The following is a 23672-nucleotide window of genomic DNA, read 5'->3' on the forward strand; positions in this document are numbered from 1 at the left end:
CTTGTATCATTCCCAAGAAGACTCATGGCTGTACTAGCTCAAAAGGGTGCTTCTACTCAATACTGAGCACAGGGTCTGAATACTTATGACCATGTGATATTTCAGTTTTTCTTTTTTAATAAATTTGCAAAAATTTCTACATTTCTGTTTTTTTCTATCAAGATGGGGTGCTGAGTGTACATTAATGAGAAATAAAAATGAACTTTTTTGATTTTGGCAAATGGCTGCAATGACACAAAGAGTGAAAAATTTAAAGGGGTCTGAATACTTTCCGTATCCACTGTATATATAGATATATAGATATATATATATCTATATATAGATAAAAAAAAATTTCCCTTCTCATCCCTATGGGTGGTGTGTGTGTCTTCCTCAATCTTGGGTCCTCTACCAGAGGCCTGGGAGTTTGAGGGTTCTTCGCAGTATTATAGCTGTTCCTAGCACTGCGCTCTTCTGGACTGAGATCTCTGATGTTGTTCCTTGGATCTGTTGGAGCCACTCTCCCAGTGGCTGATATCGAAAAGTCCTACCGGTGGCTGGAAAAAGCTGGACTGAAAGACAGCACAGAGGCACTAATCGAAGCAGCACAAGAACAGGCCCTGAGCACAAGATTGATAGAGTCCGGGGTCTACCACACCAGGCAGGACCCCAGGTGCAGGCTGTGCAAAGATGCCCCTGAGACAATCCAGCACATAACAGCAGGTTGTAAGATGCTAGCAGGCAGAGCGTACATGGAACGCCATAACCAAGTGGCCGGTATAGTGTACAGGAACATCTGTGCCGAGTATGGGCTGGAGGTCCCAAGGTCAAAATGGGACACACCTCCAAAGGTGAGGGAGAATGACCGAGCTAAGATCCTGTGGGACTTCCAGATACAGACCGACAAACAGGTGATGGCTAACCAACCGGACATAGTAGTGGTGGACAAACAGCAGAAGAAAGCCGTAGTGGTAGATGTAGCAATCCCAAGTGACAGCAACATCAGAAAGAAGGAACATGAAAAGCTGGATAAATACCAATGGCTTAAAGAAGAGCTAGAAAAGATGTGGAAGGTGAAGGCAACAGTGGTCCCCGTGGTAATCGGCACCCTCGGGGCTGTGACCCCCAAACTGGGAGAGTGGCTCTAACAGATCCCAGGAACAACATCAGAGATCTCAGTCCAGAAGAGCGCAGTGCTAGGAACAGCTAAGATACTGCGAAGAACCCTCAAACTCCCAGGCCTCTGGTAGAGGACCCGAGATTGAGGAAGACACACACACCACCCATAGGGGTGAGAAGGGAAATTTTTTTTTTTTATAGCATCTGTAAATCAGTATGTCAGTTGCAGTGTGGCTACATTGACCACTAGGGACAGACTCTTGGCTGAATTTTGACCATTGGTCAAAGGATGGAGCTTTTTTCAAATTTAGTTAATTCAATTAAGAGAGTTTAATAGGTGGAGTATTGGGCCTCTTGCTTGGCTGTTGTCCCCATTGAGCTGAAACCAGGCTTCCACTAGAGCTATAACACCACACATAACCTGATTGTTGTCTTATTTGTGCGAAGGAGGCTACTGTTGCTGTACCACTGCGTGGGTTCAACAAGATAAGGACGCTCTGCTTAACAAAGGGCCTTTTCACTGAACGACTTGTGGCTAGTTAATAAAAATAAGTTTGCATTTTTATAGATGAACATCATCATCCTTGCATATGTTACGCTCCTGTCAAGGGGTCTGCAGCACAAAATAAAGAACTGTGTTCATCCACCCTGGTTCTGAACCCAGATAGAAGTAGGTCTACCACAAACATCAGTTTGTAATACTCATTTTTGGGACTAAAATAGGATGTGTTCTCTATGTATAAAATTAAATTTATTTGAATAGACAATAGACATAGACATATAATCATCAGCAGAAGCTTTGGTTTCCACCAACCATGTGATGTTACTGTGAAGCAGCTTGATTGTATATCTGGCAGAATTACATGACACCTTCAGAGCAGTAGTTTTTAAAAAAAAAAAAAAAAAAAAGGTCTTTTACTCTTTATTACGGTTGCCAGTGTCAGCTGTCTATATTACATCTTTTAACTGATTGTGTGCTTTGAGCCAACCTGCAGTGGGGTCTCTCTCAGCCTGTGATTTACAGCTTTAGTTGCATTAGGTGCACTGGATCACTAGAGATGTTTTAAAATATATTAAAGCAATACTGTATAAGCTTCCCTGTGGGCAGCGCAATACACATGAATTTGTTGACTAAGCAGACGGAACCGGCGAATCCAGAGTGTAAGTCCATCTGATATGGATTCATGTTCATTCATGTTGTGTCCGATCACTCTCTCTCTTTCTTTTCTTTGTTTTGTCCGACAAAACCCGTTCCGGCTGCTGTGGCAGTAGAATTCGTCCGGTTAAGAGTTGTTCTACCACTGAAATAATTTTGGAGACATTATTTTAAGGTCATAAAACTACATAGTGATGCTTTCATTTCACCTAAAGCACATTTGCACCTGCAATACTGGTATGAATAACCGCTACTATTCAGTTCAGTTGCTTAGTATTGCCCTGTTATAACTAAAACAATTTTAGAGACTAGAACATCCGTTGATTTTTGCATTAATTTGATCAAAGTATGCTGTGAAGTGTGATGTTGCCATGGATTCACCTCGTTCTGCTAGCACACATTAGCCAATAATTACTTTTGCTGTAAGATTAGCTGAATTTCTTTTCATGAATAAATAACTTTTATCTCATCTTATTTCATCTCGTACCTAGCACAAACGTGCCACAACACCAGAAATGAAGTCATAACAACACAGAGATATTTGGAAACAGGCAAATTGCTGCATCCCGCCTTTCTGATAGTGTTACGACCCTGTAAACAGGGGAGAAAGAATCACCAGAGTCATATGTAGCGTTTTCCTCTTGTAGTGGTTTATTGCCATGCGGGAACAGTGTTTTTTTTTTATTTTTTTAACCCATTTCCCTTTTATATGAAATCATACTGACTAAATCATGTTAAGGAGTATTAAGGAGTCATGTAATGCTATTTTAGCCTGTCACACCCCCCCCCATTTGAAAAAATGTCGTTCCGACATCTAATCAAATACATCTCTACAGTCGCTTTTCACTCAGTAGCAGTCTTTTGACATTCAAGATGTGAAAGCAAACAGTTACCACAATGCATGTCTGTTGACTGATGACTGTATAAAGAGTCTATAATCAGTCTTCTGGTGTAAGTCGTCACATTGACAGTTTTAATCATCTGTGGTTAGAACCCGTAGGAAAAGTCTTTCATGGTCCATGATGACAGTCTGTAAGTACAGTCCCTAAGTCATCAATGGAGAAGTGTCAATTTACGGTTGCTGGAGTTCATGCGTCTCGGCGGAAGTCTCTCTGTGTGTTCGCTGTGGTGGTGGTTCCACAGGTGCAAACGATGATGTTGAGGCAGGCGGTGAGGTGTTAGATAAGCTGCTCGCAGATGAACCCGTCTCCTTTCCAGGCATCTCCTCAGCAGGTATCTCCTCAGCAGGCGCATCAGGCACATCAGGCACATCCAGTTGATCTCCACCAGGGGGCTCAGGTGCTGGTGCAGCAGTGGCTGATGCTGGAGGCTGGTGTCTCAATGCTGGAGGCCCTTTGTTCCTTGTTTCCGCTGGCAGATCTGATGCTTGAGGTGCAGAAGGGTGAGGAAGTGCATGATGAAAGCAATCATCATCACTACTGTCCTCATTATCCAATTCTTGAAGTTCGCGAGCAGGTTGGTGTCTCTCTCTCCTACTGTTTATCACAGGCTTGTTGGTTTCGGGTTCTTGTTCAAAGGGCAAGTGGTCACAAGACATAAGCAGGTTCCTGTGTGTCCTTTACCCTTTTCTGGTCTCACTTCATAAATAGGTAGGTCAGGTCCAATTTGTCTAACTACTGTATGAATGACCTCTTCCCAGTAATCACGCAATTTACCTGGTCCTCCTCTAGGTGTCAGGTTCTTTACAAGGACTCGCTCACCGGGAAGTAGGACAGAACTTCTCACTTTTGTGTCATAATGTCTTTTGCTCTTTTCAGCAGCTTTCTTTGCATTCTCATTTGCAATAGCATATGCTTCTTCCATGCCTTTTTTCCATTTATCAACATAGTCTCTCAAGTCATTTGGGCCTGACCCTGAACACAGTCCAAAAAACATATCAACTGGGAGTCTTGGTGACCTCCCAAACAGTAGATAAAATGGCGAATAACCAGTCACTTCACAACGTGTGCAGTTATAAGCATACATTAGTTTGTTAATAGAGTCTTTCCAGTTTGACTTTTGCGTTTCAGTTAATGTCCTAAGCATTTGTAATAATGTCCTGTTCATACACTCCACTTGACCGTTTCCCATGGGGTGATAGGGTGTGGTCCTAGATCCGGCCACCCCACTGAGTGTCTTTAACTGGCTGAACAACTGATTTTCGAATTCTCTGCCTTGATCATGGTGGATGTGAGAAGGGAAACCAAACTTCAAGGCATAGTCATTGAAAAATAAGGTTCGCTGCAGTTTTTCCTGACTTCGAAATGGTAGCATAAGCTTGTGCAAAGCTGCATGTATGGCCAAAAGAAACGGTCACGTACTAGGGACACTGTGCGGTCGACACCTTGGTGGCCCATATTACTGTGCAGCTCCTCGAGCACCATCTTTTTGTATTGCTCTGGCAGGACTAGCTGTGGCTGCGGGCAGTAGTGGCTCGATACAGGATGCAATCGCTATCTAGCATCAGCTTTTCCCATTCTCTGAATAGACATTTTGTTTTTGGGCTGAATGCTTTTAGCTCTCTGATCAGTGGCCTTGAACCCAGTTGTTTCCACAGTAGTACAGGACCTATTATTGGGTCTTTTGCGCGTCACTTAATTGTTCTTTTGGTATGGGCCTGATGGATGCGTTAACTGACTCACCTTCTACGGTGACTGACATGGCTGCTGCACTTGATAATGTCGACATTGCAGGAGACTACCTTTGGACTTCAATGGCATGATGGCATCGGTGGATGCAATGGCGTCTGGTGTCAGCTTCTTAGAACAGTATTTGATTAATGTCTCTACATCAAGTGGCATTCTCGATCAGGCATCCGCATCACCATTTTCTTTTCCTGGTTTGTATTTAATAGTAAAGTGAAAGTCAGCTAATTCTGCAACCCATCTTGAAGTAGTTGCATTTAGTTTAGCAGTTGACAAAATGTATGTGAGCGGGTTGTTGTCACTATACACAGTAAATGTCAGGGCATAGTACAAGTAGTCTCTAAATTTGTCTGTGACCGCCCACTTTAAAGCTAGAAAGTCCAGCTTGCCTGCATGGAAGTGGTAGTGGTTAATGAGCGGGAGCCGTAAGCAATAACTCTCAGCTTACCATTTTGTCTTTGATACAACACTGCGCCCAGTCCTTTATGAGAAGCGTTGGTGTGCACAATGAATGGCTGTGTGAAATCTGGAAAGCCTAACACTGGTGGATGAAGTAAGCAGTCAATCAGCTCTTTCAGTGCACTTTGATGTTAGTCAGTCCACACTATTGGTTTTGCTGTGGGCACTGCTTGATTCACTTTCGTTAGTTTTGTCTTTGGCTTGGTGTCTGAGCCCTCTCTGTCTGCTTTGAAAGGTTCATACAGACAACTAGCTTTTCTAGAAAAGTCTTTTATATATTGTCCGTAGTAGGAAAGAAGACCTAGCATTTTCCGGAGCTGGCCAACATTTTGTGGCCTGATGTCTTTGAGTGCTCTAACTGCTTCAATATCAGCGGGATCAACTTTACTGCCCTCTGCTGACACAATTCTGCCCAAATAGCGCACTTGATGTTTAAACATCTCACACTTACTGGGTTTCAATTTTATGCCATAGTCTCTGAGCCGCTGAAGCACTTGTTGCACATCCTCCACATGGTCTTTGAAGGTTTTGCTGTAGACTAACGTGTCGGGATGCAGATGTTGTCCCGGAGTCCATCCAGGCACTCTTCCATACAGTGTTGAACGCTGCAGGGGTGTTCATGAGACCGAAAGGGATGCGTATCCATTCGTATAGCCCCCAGAGGGCTTTCCTCTGACATAAATCCCTGGTGGTATGCCTTTCCTTGGTCTAAGAGCGAAAACCAGGAATTGCTACCTAAACTGTCCATGATGTCCTGGACTCGAGAAATAGGTTGGCGGTCTGGGTGGGTCTTTCTGTTTAAGTCTCTATAATCAATGCACAGTCGTAACGTGCCGTTTTTTTTTCTAACGCACACGACTGTGTGAAGAGTTTGACTTTCTAACCCAACCCTGCGCTATTAGGTCATGTAGATAACCCTTCATCTCTTGGTATAGGAGGTGCGACACTGCCATGTAGGTGCGTTTCACGGGCTCATTGTCTTTTAAGTGAAATGGTCATTTTCAGTCTTTCAATACAACCTATATCGTTGTCTGATTTTGAGGAGGACTGACACTCTTCTCTTAGCATTTGTTTAACCTCTAGTCTCTGTTCTTTGTTCAGGTGGCTGAGATCTACAGGTGGGTCCCACTTCTCGCTAGAACTACAGGGCACCTGCATGCTAGTCTGGTTAACAGTTGCTACAGGTGTGGCTTTTTCCAACATAAATGCAGGTAATGTGGCTTGTAATAGTCTGAACTGTGCCAACAGTGCTGCCTAAAAGGACGATTTCATGGTCAGTGGAATTTGAAACACCTAGTGTTATGACTGGTAAAGCACCCTTATTAACCTTAACCCTCTGGGGTCTGAAGGGGTTTTTGGGGCCTGGACAAATTTTGACATGTCCTGACATTTGTGCTTTTTTCAGTGTCTTTTAAACATATTAATGTCGAAAGTCTGATAACACTGTAATCAGCACAAAATTGGCTACAATAATATGGGAGCAGCGAGTTTATACATTATTGTGTTTTTGAGAAAAAAGTGTTTATGTTCTATGATGAAGTTTGATATTTTGTGTCATTTCTCGGGGTGTGCACATATTTACCTGCTTCACCTGAGATTATTTACATGTGAACAGTGGACAGTGTACAAGGCGGGACCGCATTACCTGTAATGAGGTGAGACAGGAAAAAACGGACTTCTCCTTACGTTCATACGGATTAAATAAAAAGTGATGATTTGTTTTTGACTTGAATTGGTTCACTCAAAAGAAAACATTTCAAGCATTCTAGCCATATAATTCTTGTTTTCAATTCAATTCAATTCAATTTTATTTGTATAGCGCCAAATCACAATACAAATCATCTCAAGGCACTTTACAAAAACTAAAACTAAAAACCCAACAATTCCCTTATGAGCAAGCACTTGGCGACAGTAGAGAGGAAAAAACTCCCTTTAACGGAAGAAAAAAACCTCCAGCAGAACCGGGCTCAGTTTGGGCGGCCATCTGCCTCGACCGGTTGGGGTGAGTGGATAGAGCAGAGAGAAAAGAACAGCAACAATAAACAACAAATAGACACTGCAAGTTGGTGGGGCCAGTAACTGCACATCAGCGATATACAGCTCCAGGACCAGGGACACTTGCAGAAGGTACAGAGAGAGAGAGAGAGGGAGGGAGAGAGCACAAACTAGGGGAGAGAGAGAGCACAAGGTTAGTAACATTCAATGGTGGAATATACATGAGGTGGGAGAGAAGGGGGGGGGGGTTAGGGTAGGGGAGCTCAGTGCACCGATGGTCCTCGGGCAGTCTAGGCCTATAGCAGCATAACTAACTAAGGGATGGTTCAGGGTTGCCTGAAGCCAGCCCTAACTATATGCTTTGTCAAAGAGGAAGGTTTTAAGTCTAGCCTTAAAAGTACAGAGAGTGTCTGCCTCCTGAACCCAGGCTGAGAGCTGGTTCCACAGAAGAGGAGCTTGATAGCTAAAGGCTCTGCCTCCCATTCTGCTTTTGAGAACTCTGGGAACCACAAGTAGGCCGAAGTGGTCTATTGGGATAATATGGTACTATGAGGTCTTTAAGGTATGAAGGAGCTTGATTATGAAGGGATTTGTATGTGAGAAGAAGGATTTTAAATTCTATTCTGTATTTTACAGGGAGCCAATGAAGAGAAGCCAATATAGGAGAAATATGATCTCTCTTGCTAGTTCCTGTCAGGACTCTGGCTGCGGCATTCTGGATTAATTGGAGGCTTTTTATTAAGATATTAGGACATCCAGATAGTAATGAGTTACAGTAATCTAGCCTTGAGGAAACAAATGCATGGACTAGTTTTTCTGCATCATTTTGAGACAGGATGTTCCTAATTTTGGAAATGTTGCGCAGGTGAAAGAATGCAGTTCTAGAAATTTGTTTTATGTGTGAGTTAAAGGACATGTCCTGGTCAAAAATAACTCCAAGGTTTTTTATAGTAGTGCTGGAGGCCAGGGCTATGCCATCTAGAGTAGCTATAATTTTAGAAAAGTTATTTCTGAGATTTTTAGGCCCAAATATAATGACTTCTGTTTTCTCCGAGTTTAAAAGTAAAAAGTTACTGGTCATCCAGGCCTTTATGTCAGTTAGACAGGCTTGAAGTCTGGTTAACTGGTTTGTGTTAACAGGTTTAATAGATAGATATAACTGAGTGTCATCCGCATAGCAGTGGTAATTAATAGAGTGCTTCCTAATGATATATCCTAAAGGAAGCATGTACAGGGTGAACAGAATCGGTCCTAGCACAGAACCTTGTAGAACTCCATAACTAACTTTTGTTCGTGTGGAAGGTTCATCATGGACATGAACAAACTGGAATCTGTCTGATAAATAGGATTGGAACCACTTTAACGCTGTTCCTCTGATACCAATCACATGCTCCAGTCTCTGTAATAAGATGTTGTGGTCAATGGTGTCGAATGCTGCACTAAGGTCTAGGAGGACAAGTATCGAAACAAGTCCATTATCTGAGGCTAAGAGAAGATCGTTGGTAACTTTCAACAGTGCTGTTTCTGTACTATGATGTGCTCTAAATCCTGATTGGAAATCTTCAAATAGTTCATTCCTGTGTAAGTGGTCTGATAGCTGCTTAGCAACAGCTTTTTCTAGGATTTTAGAAATAAATGGCAGGTTGGATATTGGTCTATAATTAGCCAAGACTCCTGGATCAAGACTAGGCTTTTTGAGTAAAGGTTTGATTACTGCAGTCTTAAAGGCCTGTGGTACGTAGCCTGATACTAGAGATAAATTTACCAAGTCCAATAAAGATGAGTTCATTAATGGCAGGGTGCCTTTAAGCAGTCTAGTCGGGATGGGGTCCAAGAGACACGTTGATGATTTCGATGAAGCAACTACTGATGTAAATTCAGAGAGATCTATAGGAGAGAAGCAGTCTAAACATAACTGAGGTCCTACAGATGATTCAAGAGCTACTGTAGTAAAAGATTCATTTATTGCAGGTATAGGAAGCATCTGCTGAATTTTATCTCTAATAGTTGTGATTTTATTTGTAAAGAAACTCATAAATTCATCACTGCTGAGAGCTAAGGGAACACTGGGCTCAACAGAGCTGTGACTTTTTGTCAGCCTGGCTACAGTGCTGAAAAGAAACCTGGGATTGTTCTTATTTTCCTCTATTAGTGATGAATAGTATGCAGTTCTGGCTTTACGGAGAGCTTTTTTATATGTTAGTAGACTGTTTTTCCAGGCTAGAAAAAATATCCTCTAAGTTTGTGGAACGCCACTTCCTTTCCAGCCTTCGTGATGCCTGCTTTAAGGTACGAACATGTAAATTATACCATGGGGCTAGTCTTCTCTGAATCACTAACTTCTTTTTCAGAGGGGCTACAGAATCAAGCGTTTCACGCAGTGAGGTTACAGCGCTGTCAACAACATGATCAATTTGGTAGGGAGTAGGATTATGAATCGAGTATTCGCTGAGATTCTGTTTGTTGTATTTACGCGTCTGTGAAGAGAAATGGCAGAGACAGAAAAGGCCGAGAGCGCACCCTGTCGGCTTTCTTTATTTAAAAAAAGCACAACGTTTTGTTTTTATTATGATGGTATACCACTAAAACTAGACCCTTAACAGATTTGAATGATATACTTCTTTTATCTGTACGATCAGAATTGACGGAGTAATTTAAGTTTAGTTCGGCCTTATCACAAAAAGATGCGTCAAAACGCGCCGGCGCCTGCGTCGACCCCAGAGCGTTAACCAGAGTGTCAACGAACTCAAGGTTATCTGGCTGTCAGGTTTACGCTACACTGACATGGTTCTTTTCCCTGAAGGCAATGAAACACACGACAACTTTGTACCGAATATATGCCTGCAAGTGAAAAAGGCCTCAGTTGCAGATGGAGAGAAGAGACTTTCTTCTCTCCCCCATGCGACCTTGACTCTCCTTCGCCTCCTTTCACTGAGCTGTCCTTTATTTTTATAGTGAGGAACAAACAAGGCACGTGATGCGTGGGTGCAGTTAGAAGTTTCAGCTCATCATTTACACAGGTCAAAAGGTTATGTGGTTTATCTGGTAGGATAGACACCTGCTAAAACATCTTACACAAGCATGGTATTGTCTTCAAATCATGTTACACAATGACAACAATTGTACTTTTGACCTCATGACCCCAGCATCTCCGTCCTGTTTGCCATTGTGAAACATATATCAGGCTAACCCAACTTCATAAGATTTTCTGGGCCGCCGTCATTTGTGACAGACTATGGAGGGGGTGGAGGAAATCACATAGGTCCTAAACTAACAGTGTTAATGCTTAAAAAATAAAAAAGATAAAAATAAAAGGAAATATATACACATCTCTCTTACACTCGGTCCTCTTCCTCCTCCGGTAGAATTGTTTGTAGGAGAGTATAAGACACAAAGGCTTGGGTGAACATTTTGGTAATCATTGACTTAATACATGGCAGAATACATGTAACAAATAAACAAAACAGTATTAGAACTACAATAAAAGGCGTTACTAGCTTCATAATGATCTGTCCATGTCCATCGCTTTACTCTGTTTCTCGTGTTTCATGGTGTGATTGCCTCTTGTCGTCTCCAGGTCTGCCATGGTGAGGAAAATCACTAGGATGGTTAGACAGAGCCATAACAGTACACAAACACATTCCCACCCTCTCGGGCAGGCGGTGGGTGCCATAGCTGGGAGCGAGGATCTGATGTTTTCTTCAGCAGCCAAGGGTTTTGGTACCGGCTGACTTCAACCTCTACTCGACACTCACCAAGTGTTGTAATTTCTTACAGTGGCTCTGATGAATCCACGTTGGTCTCTCTTGGATCTTTACAGCTGTCGGTGTGGTCAGGATCACAGTGTAGGGTCCTTCCCACTTAGGTGTAGACCAGGTTTTTCTTTTAATGACCTTTATCAGCACTTGGTCTCCTGGCTTAACTCTCTGCATCTGTGGAGACAAAAGGTCATCTGGCAGATTATTTGCACTCACAACTTCTTTAGTCTTTAGCATTTTACTCATCCACTCTGCAAGAGTAGTTTCTCCTTGAGGTTTTTCACACACATCTTCACAAATGGGAAGTGTAAAAGGCCTTCCATAAAGGATTTCAAATGGGGTCAGGCCTTTGTCTGTTGGCGTAACCCTCATGTACATTTTTACCAGGGGGAGGCATTCTACCCATGTCCTTCCCGTTTGCTCCATGGATTTTCTCAGTCTCATTTTTATGGTGCTATTAGTTCTTTCAACTAGTCCTGCACTCTGGGGGTGGTATGAGCAATGGTTTTTTAACTCGAACCCCAGGTGTTTGGACATTTGTGTAACTACTTCATTCACAAAATGTGGACCATTATCACTGTAAACCCGCTGTGGAATTCCATGATCTGGAATAATGTTTTTGCACAGCGCTTTAGCCACTGTTAGTGCATCAGCACTTTTGCTGGGCACAATTTCAACCCATTTAGAGTATGCATCTATCAGAACAAGACAACTCTATAAAATCCATGTGAATGGCTTGAAATGGATAGTCTGGGTTGGGGAATCTCCCTCTCTTTGGTCTGAGATTTCCCTGTGGATTGTGTTTACAGCAAATCAAACAGGATTTACAAAAATTTTTATTGTAGTAGTTATTGAATCCTGGTGCGTGGAAATACTTTTCCACTGCATGTACCATCCCTCCTGTTGACACATGGCAAGGCCCATGTGTCAAAATAGCTGCTGTATGATAGAGACTTCTAGGTAGGCAAAGTTTATCTTTGATCTTAAAAAGGTCTTGCTCTATTGTGGCTCCTTTGAGCCAGAGTTGTTGTTCAGCTGGTGGGGCTCTTTTCTGCATGTCTGAAAGTACCTGGTATATGGGCTGTTTCACCTCCTCTATAATATATAGATTACATTTGCCAAATTGTCCCTGCGCAGCTGCCTTTGCTGCTGCGTCCGCCCTCTCATTTCCTCTTGATACAGAGTCTGTGCCTTTTTTTGTGTGTGTGCAGCGCATTTGCAGATAGCAACCTGCTTTGGCAACATGATAGCTTGCAATAACTCTTTTAGGAGGGAGGCATGTTTAACTGATTGTCCTCCAGCTGTCTTCATTCTTCTGCGAGCCCATTGTGCAGCAAAGAAATGGAGCATTGAAAAAGCATACTGGCTGTCTGTGTACACTGTAACACTTTTTCCCTCTGCCAGTCTGCATGCTTTAGTTAGAGCAATTATCTCTGCAGCCTGTGCTGAGAAATGTGAGGGGAGTTGACCTGCTGTACAAACGTCCTGTTGTGATACTACAATATGTTGTGATAATACAATATATTTTTAGAGCAGGAGCCACCCACAAACCACACTTCTCCTTCAGCTAGAGCGACATCTTTCAAATCACTACGAGGCTTGCACGTCTCCTCAGTGTTTGTAATGCAACAATGTGGTGTGCCTTCCTCAGCTGTGGGCAGTAGGGTAGATGGATTAAGTGCAGAACATCTTTTTATGGTCAAATGTGGCTGAGACATTAAGAGAGCCATGACAGACAGATGTCTGGCTGGTGACAAAAATGACATCTTGGTCTCTGTCAGGAGCAAGTCAACTGAGTGTGGGACTAGCAGTGTAAGTGGGTGAAAAAGTACCACTTCTGCTGAGGCCTGTACTGCCATTGCAGCTGCGCAAACAGCTCTAACACATGCTGGCAAAGCACATGCTACAGGATCTAACCTCTTTGAATAGTAGGCTACAGGTTTCTACTTTCCACCTGACATCTGGGTCAGTACTGAGGTCATGAATTTCCCTTTACAGTCTACTGTCTGGACAAAAGGTTTACTATAATCTGGCAGGCCTAAAACTGGTGTGGTCACTAATTTTCCTTTTAACTCACTGAAAGCCCTCTCGCCTTCGGGAGTCCACCTTATTTCCTGCTTCATGGCCATTGGGGTCTCATAAATTAAGTCTAACAAGGGTTGTGTCACCTGAGCATAGTTTGGAATCCACTGTCGACAATAGTTACACAGCCCTAAGAATTGCATCATCTGTTGCTTAGTGATAGGCTTACAGGCTTGCTGAACAGCTGTTTTCCTGGATTCAGTCAGGGCTCTGCCTTCTGGTGTTAGTTTATGACCTAGGAATACAACTTCAGAGGTAGCCCACTGCAATTTCTCTGGGGATGCTTTGTTACCAGTTCTTTCTAAGTGCTTGAACAGCACTATTGCAGTGTCTTTGTTGTGTTGCTGGGTGTCTGATGCGATTAGGATGTCATCAACATAAGTCAATACTTGGATGTGTGTAGGCATGTGAAATGTAGACAAGCAATTTTCTAATTCAGAAGCAAATATGGTGGGACTATCCACATAGCCTTGGGGTAACCTAGTGTATGTGAGCTTCTTTCCCTCAAAGGTGAAACCAAACCATCCCTGTGAGTCTGGATGTAGTGGTATAGAAAAGAAATCATTGCTAAGGTCTACTACTGTGAACCACTTCATTCCGGGTTTCAACTGATTCATCAGGTTATGGGGGTCTTGGACACAGGGTGCTCTGCTATCAACTGCCTTATTGACTTCTCTCAGGTCTTGAATCATTCTCCAGCTTTTGCCATCGGCTTTCTTGACTGGAAATATGGGAGTGTTGCACTGGGCCTGTGGGGCCCTTACTAGAATTCCTGCATCTAACATTTCCTGAACTACGGGCCTAATTCCCGCCAAAGCATCAGGCTTCAATGGGTATTGTTTTATTCTGGGCCTGTAGTTTGATTTGGGTTTTATCATGACTTCTGAGGCAGTGGTCATTAAGCCTACATCAGTCTTGCCTCGGGACCAGAAACTGCTGGGCACTTCAGCCAAGCACGGCTCTAGGTCCTCCAGTAGCAACACTCATTCTCGGTCACTTTCCCCCATGTGGGCACGGGGAGTGGCAGTTACAACCCAATTTAGGTTTTTGTAAAAGCAGTTTCCCACACTATTACTGAACCAGCCCCCCTCGTCCTCCTGCCAATCATAAATGCTTTCTGCTTCATTTAAAAACTGTTTCAGCTCCTCCCAGTACATGTCATTAGTCTTAGACACTGACAGATGAGGATTAGGTGTTTTATAAGACGTTTAGCTTCCTGGGTGAGTCCTACAGAACAGACTGCTTTTCCTTTTCTGTCAGTGTAAAGAGTCTTAAGAGTTATTCTTTGTGGCCCTAGTTTTTCAAATTTCTGTGAATAATCTAAGTCAGGGCCTGGAGTGCGCTTATAGTGAAGGGTGACATGCATCTGCTCTGGAGTGAGGCTCTCTGTGTGGGGTGGTTGGGGATTAGGCAATAGACGCAGGAGCTCCTCCCCTGTCCGTCCGGGGTCAGGCATGGGCAGGTCTAGAGACCACCAGTAGTGAGGTGCCCCTTGTTTTAGCACTACATAAGAGGGGACCTCCTCCCCTGGGCCCACTGCAGCCATCCCATTGGTGGTGGGCACCAGAGAAATTTTCAACTTACTTAATAAATCTCTGCCTAGCAAATTAATTGGGCACAAAACTTCGAGAGAAACTGCAAGGAGTGACCTGTCTATTTGCTGATTTCACAAAGATATGTTTATCCCCTCTTGTCACGCCAGGAATTCTGTCCCTCAATACTGTTCTATCTGCTCCTGTATCACTGTATCACACAAAAATTTTATTTTTACTCCATTAATTTTTAACATTCTGATGGGCATTACTTTGTTCCCCTCTGCATTATAATATGTTTCCACTATTTCACTGAGATTCAATACTTCGGTGTTTGAGGGGTCTAGTCATGCATTAGAATTATGGGGTTCTGGTCGGTTGTACTCATCTGGCCGTCTGTGCCTCTTCCTATTCTGTCTCTGTCGTGGTCGATCACATTCTCGTGCAAAATGTCCTGGTCGACCACAGTTGTAGCATGTCATCTTTTTCTCCTTCATCTCTGAACCTGCTATCTTGCCTATCTGGGCCTCCTCTGCCCCTGTCTCTTCCTCTGAATCCTCCTCTACTGTACTGCTGAGGGCCCCCCTGGGCTCCGCCACTGCTCATCACATCCAGGAGTGCAAACATAGCAGCCTTAGATTGCTGTTCTGATTTATGTTTTTGCATGTCTTGTGCATGCTGTGCATAATTCATTATCTGAGTGACTCCATCTGTAGGAGTATTAATGTTAAGTTTTCGTATGTGATGCGTAATGGAAGGGCGGAAACCACTCAGCAGGCCCTGCTTTAACTGCTGCTGATAGGCTGACTCAGGGGCCTCCTCAGGGTCTAATCCACTGTTTGTTGGATCCAGATAGGCATATGCCTATCTGGATGTGCATAGTTCATATGTGAGGATTATGTTCTTTGACTTCTCCAGTGCTTTCAATACTATACGGCCTCCCATACTGAGAGACAAGCTTCTATGTATCGGGGTGGCCCCCTCCCTGACATCATGAATTATGGATTATTTGACATCCAGACCAGGCATGTCAGGCTGGGCAGATGTATTTCCGGGACACTGGAATGCCACTCTGGGGCGCCACAGGGGACTGTTCTTGCTACTTTTCTGTTTACAGCCTACACATCTGACTTTAGGTATAACTAAAGAGTCTTGCCACGTTAAGAAGTATGGCATGTGTGCACGGTGGACAGGAGGGGGAGTACAGGAACTTAGTGGAGGCCTTCACTGACTGGAGCAAAAAGAACTATCTTCTCCTGAACACCACCAAGACTAAGGAGCTGGTGGTTGAATTCAGGAGATCAAAAGCGCCATGCAGGTCAGTCTGCATTGATGGACAGAAGATTGACTGTGCAGACCTTCAAATACCGGGGGAATGGTACTGGACGAAAAACTGGAGTGGTCTGCCAATGTGGATGCAGTGTACAGAAAAGGGCAGAGTCCTGCTCTTCTTCTTGAGACAGCTCAGTTCGTATAGTGTCTGCAGTGACATGCTATGCATGTTCTACCACATTGTCACGGCAAGTACACTGTTCTATACTGCTGTCTGTTTGGGGAGTGGTGTTATGAACTGCAACTGTATGCGCCTGGACAAACTGGTGAAAAAGGCCAGTTCTGTACTAGGGAGGGGGCTGGACCCTCTCAGAACTGTGGTGGAGCAGGAGATGTGGAGGAAGCTGCTTTCTATATTGAACAATAATAAACACCCCCTCTACGATATACTGACTAAACAGATTAGCAGCTGCAGTGGGAGGCTCACTTTACTGTGCTGCAGAACTGAGGTTGAGGGGCTCCTTTGTCCCCACAGCCATTAGACTTTTTAATAGTAATTGTTGATATGTTATTTATGCTATTTATGTTATTGACTGGGTGCCTTTATCTGTTTATTATATTTTATAGTGAAATTTCTATGTTAAAGTAAATATAAGAGCTGCAGGACAATTTGAATTTCCCCCATGGGGGATTAATAAAGTATCTTATCTATCCAGCTACCATTGGGTGCAACACTAGCGATCTGACCTAGCAATCCATCTGAAATAGTTTTTTGCTTTGGATGGCAATGACATCTGGCTTTGCACTCATCATACAGAGCTCTGTGGTGCCGACTTCAAACAAATTAGTTGTTTATGCGTGTTGTGACAACAACTGCACCGCACTCCCAACAAAGTACCTGTTTTTGGTCCACATCATCCTTTCTGTAGCCAAAATATTTCCAAATAACTGACAATGCGTTTCTTTCTGCAATTTTGCGACCAAATTGTCCTTTTCGGTGCTTTTCTCCCGTTCCTCACTCATTTCGCCATCCGTATGCAGATTTTGCGTGTCAAAAACGTGAAGCAACATAAATTGTTTTTTGTAACAACCCATAAATCAGAATTAATTACTTTATATCAGGCAAATATATGACCTGCATCGTATCTCCTGCGATGTGACTATTGTGCATGCAATCACGATGGTGATGCTGAAACGATGTATCATGCAGCCCTACTCTGGGTCTGGGACGAGAGGGCTGTTTACGGTGTAGACAGAGGTCAAAATCTTCGCCGTCCTGCTTCCATAGGGTGCTGGTCTCTCATCTTTTCCTCGAGAGCTGAACCAAGTAGACCTTTGGTGGGGTCATACTTTGCATCCATGACCTCTGCCTTCTGGGAATCGGTCAGGCCTGAGTGGTATACCTAGGCCCCTCTCACTTGCAATAGCAAGTCCCATCACTTGGTCGCAGCCCTGAACTGCGCCTTGTGATGAGCGCAAAATGAGATCATTAACCACACAGATTTCATCCCATAGGACTGGGTTAGGTGTCCCTGTGTCCAACTGTTTGCCCATTTCCTACAATATTTCTGCCTGATATACAGATAGCAAAGTCACTGTATTAAGAGCACATACAGACTGAGTTGCATGGTCATCCATACATTAACATCCTGCAAACATTTAGTGAGGTCAAGAGGTGGTTGAGAAACATTAGGTCATGTAGTGACCACACACTTGTGTGTTGTCAGCATAAAAATGGAAATTATTACCATAAGAACGAAAAAATACAACCAAAAGATGATAAATAGATGACAAAATGATAAATAAAAGTGGGCTGAGCACTGACCCCTGTGGAACGCAATGAGTAACTGAGACAGGATCTGAATGTGTATTCTTAAACTGCACAAACTGTTTTCTGTCACTTAAATAAGATGAAAACCAAAGAAGTGCATTATTAGCTACTCCAATGCAAGCCAGGAATTCCAGTAGTACTGAATGACTAATAGTATCAAAGGCAGCACTGATGTCTAAAAGAATAAGAATAGACAAAAGACCAAAATCAGCAGCCAGGGGAAGATAATTTGTAACCTTAACGGGTGCTGTTTCTGTACTATGTTTGGGTCAAAAACCTGACTGAAAGTGCTCGTAACTGTCATTACTTTGCAGATGCAATTCAAGTTGAGCTGCTGCTGTTCTTTCAAGTATTTCTGAAATAAAAGGGAGATTAGAAATAGGCCTGTAATTATTTAAATCATCACCTTTTTAAGAATTGGAGTGATAGATTACAAATATGATTGTCCATTTTGAAAGTCACTATGGATTAGAACAGAAGTAAGTAATTCTTGATGTATACTGTCAATCTTAGACTTTAAAAAGTTAGACACACATTGAGTAGAATAAAGTGAAACAGTATCCTGAGGTTTCAACAGTTTAACAGTACTGAACAAAGTCCTTGTATTAGACTGTCCATTATCAATGATATTTGCCTAAAACAACGATTTTGCTCTTTCCAGTGCTGCCTTCTAGGAAACCAGATGCTCAAAATACTTCTGTTTATGAACTTCAAGACCAGTTTTTTTGCATAGTCTTTCCAATCGATGACCTAAGGCCTTTTGGTAGCGAAGTTCAGGAGAACTTGAGGCCAGGAGAAGAGTTAACAAAAGATACAATGCAAGTTCTCAAAGTGGCCACAGTGTCAAGTATTTGAGACAAACTGTTGTTATATAAGTGTACCAATGTAAGTGTAAGTGTAGGCAATGTAAGAAGCTGGAAACATCAGGGTGTGTAGAGTTGACTTATAAGTTAGAACCTTTATATTACACACCTCTATTGCTAACATAAATGTATTGATACATGTAGCTTTAGTATCTAGAAAAAAACTTACCACAAATGAGTGATTAAATCTATATTAGGATTGGTGTATCTTTTTGTTATTCTGCTTTGATGTTGTATTGACCATTTATAAACCGCCTCCTGTTGCAGCACTGCCCACTAGAGTCAGATACAATTCTTCTTTTCCTCTCGGCTGCTCCCTTCAGGGGTCGCCACAGCAAATCATCTGCCTCCATTCAACCCTATCCTCTGTATCCTCCTCACCTACACCAACTATCCTCATGTCCTCCTTCACTACATCCAAGAACCTCCTATTTGGTCTTCCTCTAGGCCTCCTTCCTGGCAGCTCTAACCTCAGCATCCTTTTACCAATGTATTCACTGTCCCTCCTCTGAACATGTCCAAACCATCTCAATCTGGCTTCCCTGGCTTTTTCTCCAAAACATCTAACATGAGCTGTCCCTCTGATGTACTCATTCCTGATCCTATCCATCCTCGTCACTCCCAGAGAGAACCTCAACATCTTCAGCTCTGCTACCTCCAGCTCTGCCTCCTGTCTTTTTCTCAGTGACACTGTCTCTACTGCTGCTACAAATGCTCACTTCTGACCTCAGTCTAGCCTCCATTACTCTTTCCCATAACTTCATTGTGTGACTCATCAGCTTTATTCCTCTGTAGTTTCCACAGCTCTGCACATCTCCCTTGTTCTTAAAAATGGGCACCAGTACACTTCTCCTCCATTCCTCAGGCATTCTCTCACTCTCCAAGATCTTGTTAAGTAGCCTAGTCAAAAACTCTACTGCCACCTCTGCTAAACACTTCCATACCTCCACAGGTATGTCGTCAGGACCAACTGCCTTTACACTCTTCATCCTCTTCAACGCCTTCCTCACTTCATCCTTACTGATCTTTGCTACTTCCTGCTCCACAACAGTCACTTCTTCTACTTTGTCCTCTCTGACATTTTCCCCATTCATCAACTCTTCAAAGTATTCCTTCCATCTTTCCATCACACTTGTGGCACCTGTCAACACATTTCCATCCCTGTCCTTACTCACCCTAACCTGCTGCACATCCTTCCCATCTCTGTCTCTCTGCCTCACCAACCTGTACAAATCCACCTCTCCCTTCTTAGTGTCCAACCTATCATACAAATCCTCATACGCCCTTTGTTTGGCCTTGGCCTTCGAATAATTGTTCATCTTTGTTTTCTTAATGTGCTTTTATGTTTTATTTTAATTTACTTTACTTGATTTAAATTTATTTTATGTTAAATGTCTTTATTTTTAAATGCTCTTTTCAATGCTTTTAATGTAATTATATGCCTTGTAAAGCACTTTGAATTGTGTAGTGTATGAAAGGTGCTATACAAATAAATTTGCCTTTGCCTTTTGCCTTTGGCCTTTACCACCTACGAACACGCCTTCCTCCTGTCCTTCCAACAATAGTCCAATTTCCACTGGCACCCTATAGGTCAACAGCACCTCTGGTGGTCGTTGTTAACCCGGGCTGCAACTGATCCAGTGTGGAAGACATATGTGTGATTCGCATGTTTGATTTGGCTTAAATTTTACGTCGGATGCCCTTCCTCACACAACCCTCACAACATCCATCCATCCATCTTCTGTACCCGCTTGTTCCTGAAAGCCAGGGAAAGGCAGGGGTACACCCTGGACAGGTCACCAGTCCATCACAGGGCCACATAGAGACACACAAAGACAAAAAACCTCACACACTCACACTCACTCCTACGGGCAATTTAGAGTCACCAATCAACCTAACATGCTTGTTTTTGGACTGTGGGAGGAAACTGGAGTACCCGGAGTAAACCCACGCAAGTACGGGGAGAACATACAAACTCCGCACAGAAAGGCCGGGTTGCGAACCCACAACCTTCTTGCGGTGCAAGAGGCATGTGCTAACCACTCAGCCACCATGCTGCCCCCCTCACAACATAAACATCTTTTTGTTCTTTTTTTTTTTTCAATCAAACTCTAAAGTAGAGCTTGCAGTACAACATTCTACAGAAACTCTCATAAAAATTTAAGTAGTCTGGGTCAATAGAAGACACTGCTTGCACCAGGTTTTTTACCATGTGAACATTTGCTTTATTGATTTTGACACTGTTGTAAAAGTACTGTCATCCACATAATTTTTACCACAATCATAATAATTTGTCATGGTTTAGATTTTGGAAATGCTACTGAGGTTAGTAGCTGAGGCTGGTCTATAGTAGATGACTGCAAAGTATTTCGTTATGCTGAGGTGTTTTCCTAAGCCTTTAGACATCTTTCTTTCTGTTTTGTCTTTTTTCTTAAGTTTGGTTCTAGAAATGAACTGACTAAGTGCAGCTACTTCATCTCAGACACACATAGATCCTGTGTGTCTGAGATGAAGTAGCTGTGTGTGTGCTAGTGTGTAGGAACTGTACATGAAAGTGCTGTTTCATTGATGGCATTACTCATAGTGTAGTATGGAGCATGCAATATACACATGCAGCTAACAATACTGTTGCAAAGTAGTTGTAGAGTATTAAATGTTTTATAAAGACATTTTCATACTGTTGAAATGCATGTGTTCTTGAAAATGTGTCAAACTCCTAAAAAATTATGTAATATCTGTGTGTTGGTGAGAGGTTTTCATATTATACTGCACAGAAAACTTGCATTCTTCCATAATTCTACAGAAAAGAACACTTTACACATTTTTAACATTACATTGAAAATTACAAAAGAATGTATTAACAGCTGTCATTTACATTTTCCCCATGCATTTATACATGCATTTTTCTTCTCCATACAGCAACCTGAGACAAATCCTCTATTCCTGACTTGTGCGTTTGTGCAGTGACTCACTCCTTGATGATGTCACACCCCCTCAGTTGCAAGGGAAGTCACCATGGCAACCAGTGTCTAGGTCCCTGTAGCAGAGAGAAGAGTGCCATAATGACAAAGTAGCTAGAAGGGTTAATATTGATAGTTGGATCTAATTATTCACCCTGTTGCATCAGAGGATCTGCAAGATTAAGAGTCCAGCTCTGCTCTGCTTCCACACTGCCTTCTTGTAATTAAGAAAATGCTGTGAGAAGGAGATGCAGTGTCACACCAACAGGTGCAAAAAAATATACCCTGTGGGGAAGCATATGCACCAATGCTGTGAGATAATTGTAAGGGTGAAATGGAAGTTTATGCCATCTTCAAAATTGCATAAATTATTCATAGTACAAAAGATATTTGTACTTACCAATATTCCAATAGCAATAGGCTGTCATCTCTTATTTCATCTTAATTGTGGGCAGCTTTCAGTGCCATTGTGCTCAGTAGCTGTGCAAAAGTTAGCAAAAGGAGTAAAAAGGGACATTCTCCGCAATATGAAGGTGTCAAAACATATACTGTCTTCATATAATGAATGTACATTTGTCACATTCATACAGGTGTGTTTATGCTGTAGTTTGCCCGACATGTTGCCTTCTGCATTCACCTAAAGTCTTGACCATCCTTCCCACCAATCTTCTGTCATATGTTATTCCTTAGAAACCATATTGCTTCCCCACACAGCAACTCAAGCAAGATCAGGCTGCCCTTTGCAGGTCTAAGTGGCATTTTCCAAGCTGGCATTTTCCTTGATGGCTTTGATTTTGTAGCATAAAAACTATTTCCCATCTGAAACTCACTGTTGTAAAAAATGTCAATAATTGCTTAGAGCTCATGCTTCTCCAATTTCCCCAATAAGTCAGTTCTTAAAGTAGCAATACACATTTCACATAAACTGTGCTCTGTAGAAATTATTTTTGAAAGCTTAAAGCAATATTACATCATTAAAGTGTATTTGGCTTAACAATGAATTAAAAATAAATAATTGTTCTTGACAACTTTAAAAGACAATTCCAGGTATTTTGTATGATCTCTGCTCTGTGTACACTACGAGTATACAGCTTTTTGCTCTATCAGTATCCCATGTGTTTTTGGTGATTTTACAGCTGGACCTGTTTCCTTTGGCAGAGTCAGGCTAACTGTTTGGGCTGAGCTAAGTGGCTGCTGGTGGTATTGATCATCTCATCTAATGTTCTGTAAATATTGAACTTAATAAAAAGAAAAGAGCCACTGTAAGTAAAAAATTGAATTAAATCTTAAATTGTGTTTTTTAAGTTTGTTTTTTTTAAATGTATTATTCAAACCCTAACCCTTTTGGGATGTTTGAGAATAAATGAAAAATCTGCTAATGCCGTGAAATTCATAATTTTGTGTTATGTCTTCCTCCACAGGGTCTCATCTGTGCCCTCGGAGTTTAGACTGTGCGCAAAAAGGACGGCATTTCTGCCAGCCAGGGACCTCACACTGTGGCCCTTGTTTGCACCCTCTAGTGGAGGACTCCCATGGCCGCTGTGTCGTCAGGAGGAGGCATGCTTCTCATTCTCTTCAGTTCATTAAGGGTCAGTCGTACTGAAGGTCCTTTGAATTATCCAAAGTGGGCTCCCAGACCAGTTTGCAAGATGTGCAGTTCAAACGGTTTGGGCATCCAAAAGTATTTTTAAGTGATCCAAAAATAAACTTAAAGGTGCAGTGAGAAGTCAGCCATCACAGATGAGTTAAATGGTTAATACTGTTGAAATATGTGCACATTTTCAGATGGTCATTTGTAGTGTTGCATTTGGCTGTTGTCATAAATAGTCGTGGAGAGCTGGACCAGAGAGTACAGTCCTTGGAAACTGGGGGGTGGGGTGTGCAGTGGGTATAATGCAGGTTTCACAGAGATGCTGTTTGTGAAGTTTTATTAAGTGGCATACAGACAATATACTGTACATGCTTTAATTATTTCTCTCTCCTCTCCCTGTTGCCACAGTGACACTTTTCATTCATTATTC

The 23672-nt window shown here is 42.5% G+C and overlaps 1 protein-coding gene across 2 annotated transcripts in view; it reads left to right on the top strand.

Moving 5' to 3' along the window:
- The window catches only part of npdc1b (neural proliferation, differentiation and control, 1b), a 56825-nt gene that overhangs the window by 4432 nt on the left and 28721 nt on the right, over positions 1-23672 (top strand). Inside the window, exons 1-2 of one of the 2 annotated variants that reach the window (XM_026322673.1) lie at positions 6378-6569; positions 23073-23240. In XM_026322673.1, coding sequence (XP_026178458.1) covers positions 6515-6569; positions 23073-23240 — 223 coding nt within the window. In that variant the 5' untranslated portion in view covers positions 6378-6514. Of the gene's footprint in view, positions 1-6377; positions 6570-23072; positions 23241-23672 lie in introns of those variants that run through there. The other variant, XM_026322672.1, reaches the window with a different exon arrangement.

The sequence above is a fragment of the Mastacembelus armatus genome, chromosome 9, assembly GCF_900324485.2.
Source record: "Mastacembelus armatus chromosome 9, fMasArm1.2, whole genome shotgun sequence".
NCBI classification, from domain to species: Eukaryota; Metazoa; Chordata; class Actinopteri; order Synbranchiformes; family Mastacembelidae; genus Mastacembelus; species Mastacembelus armatus.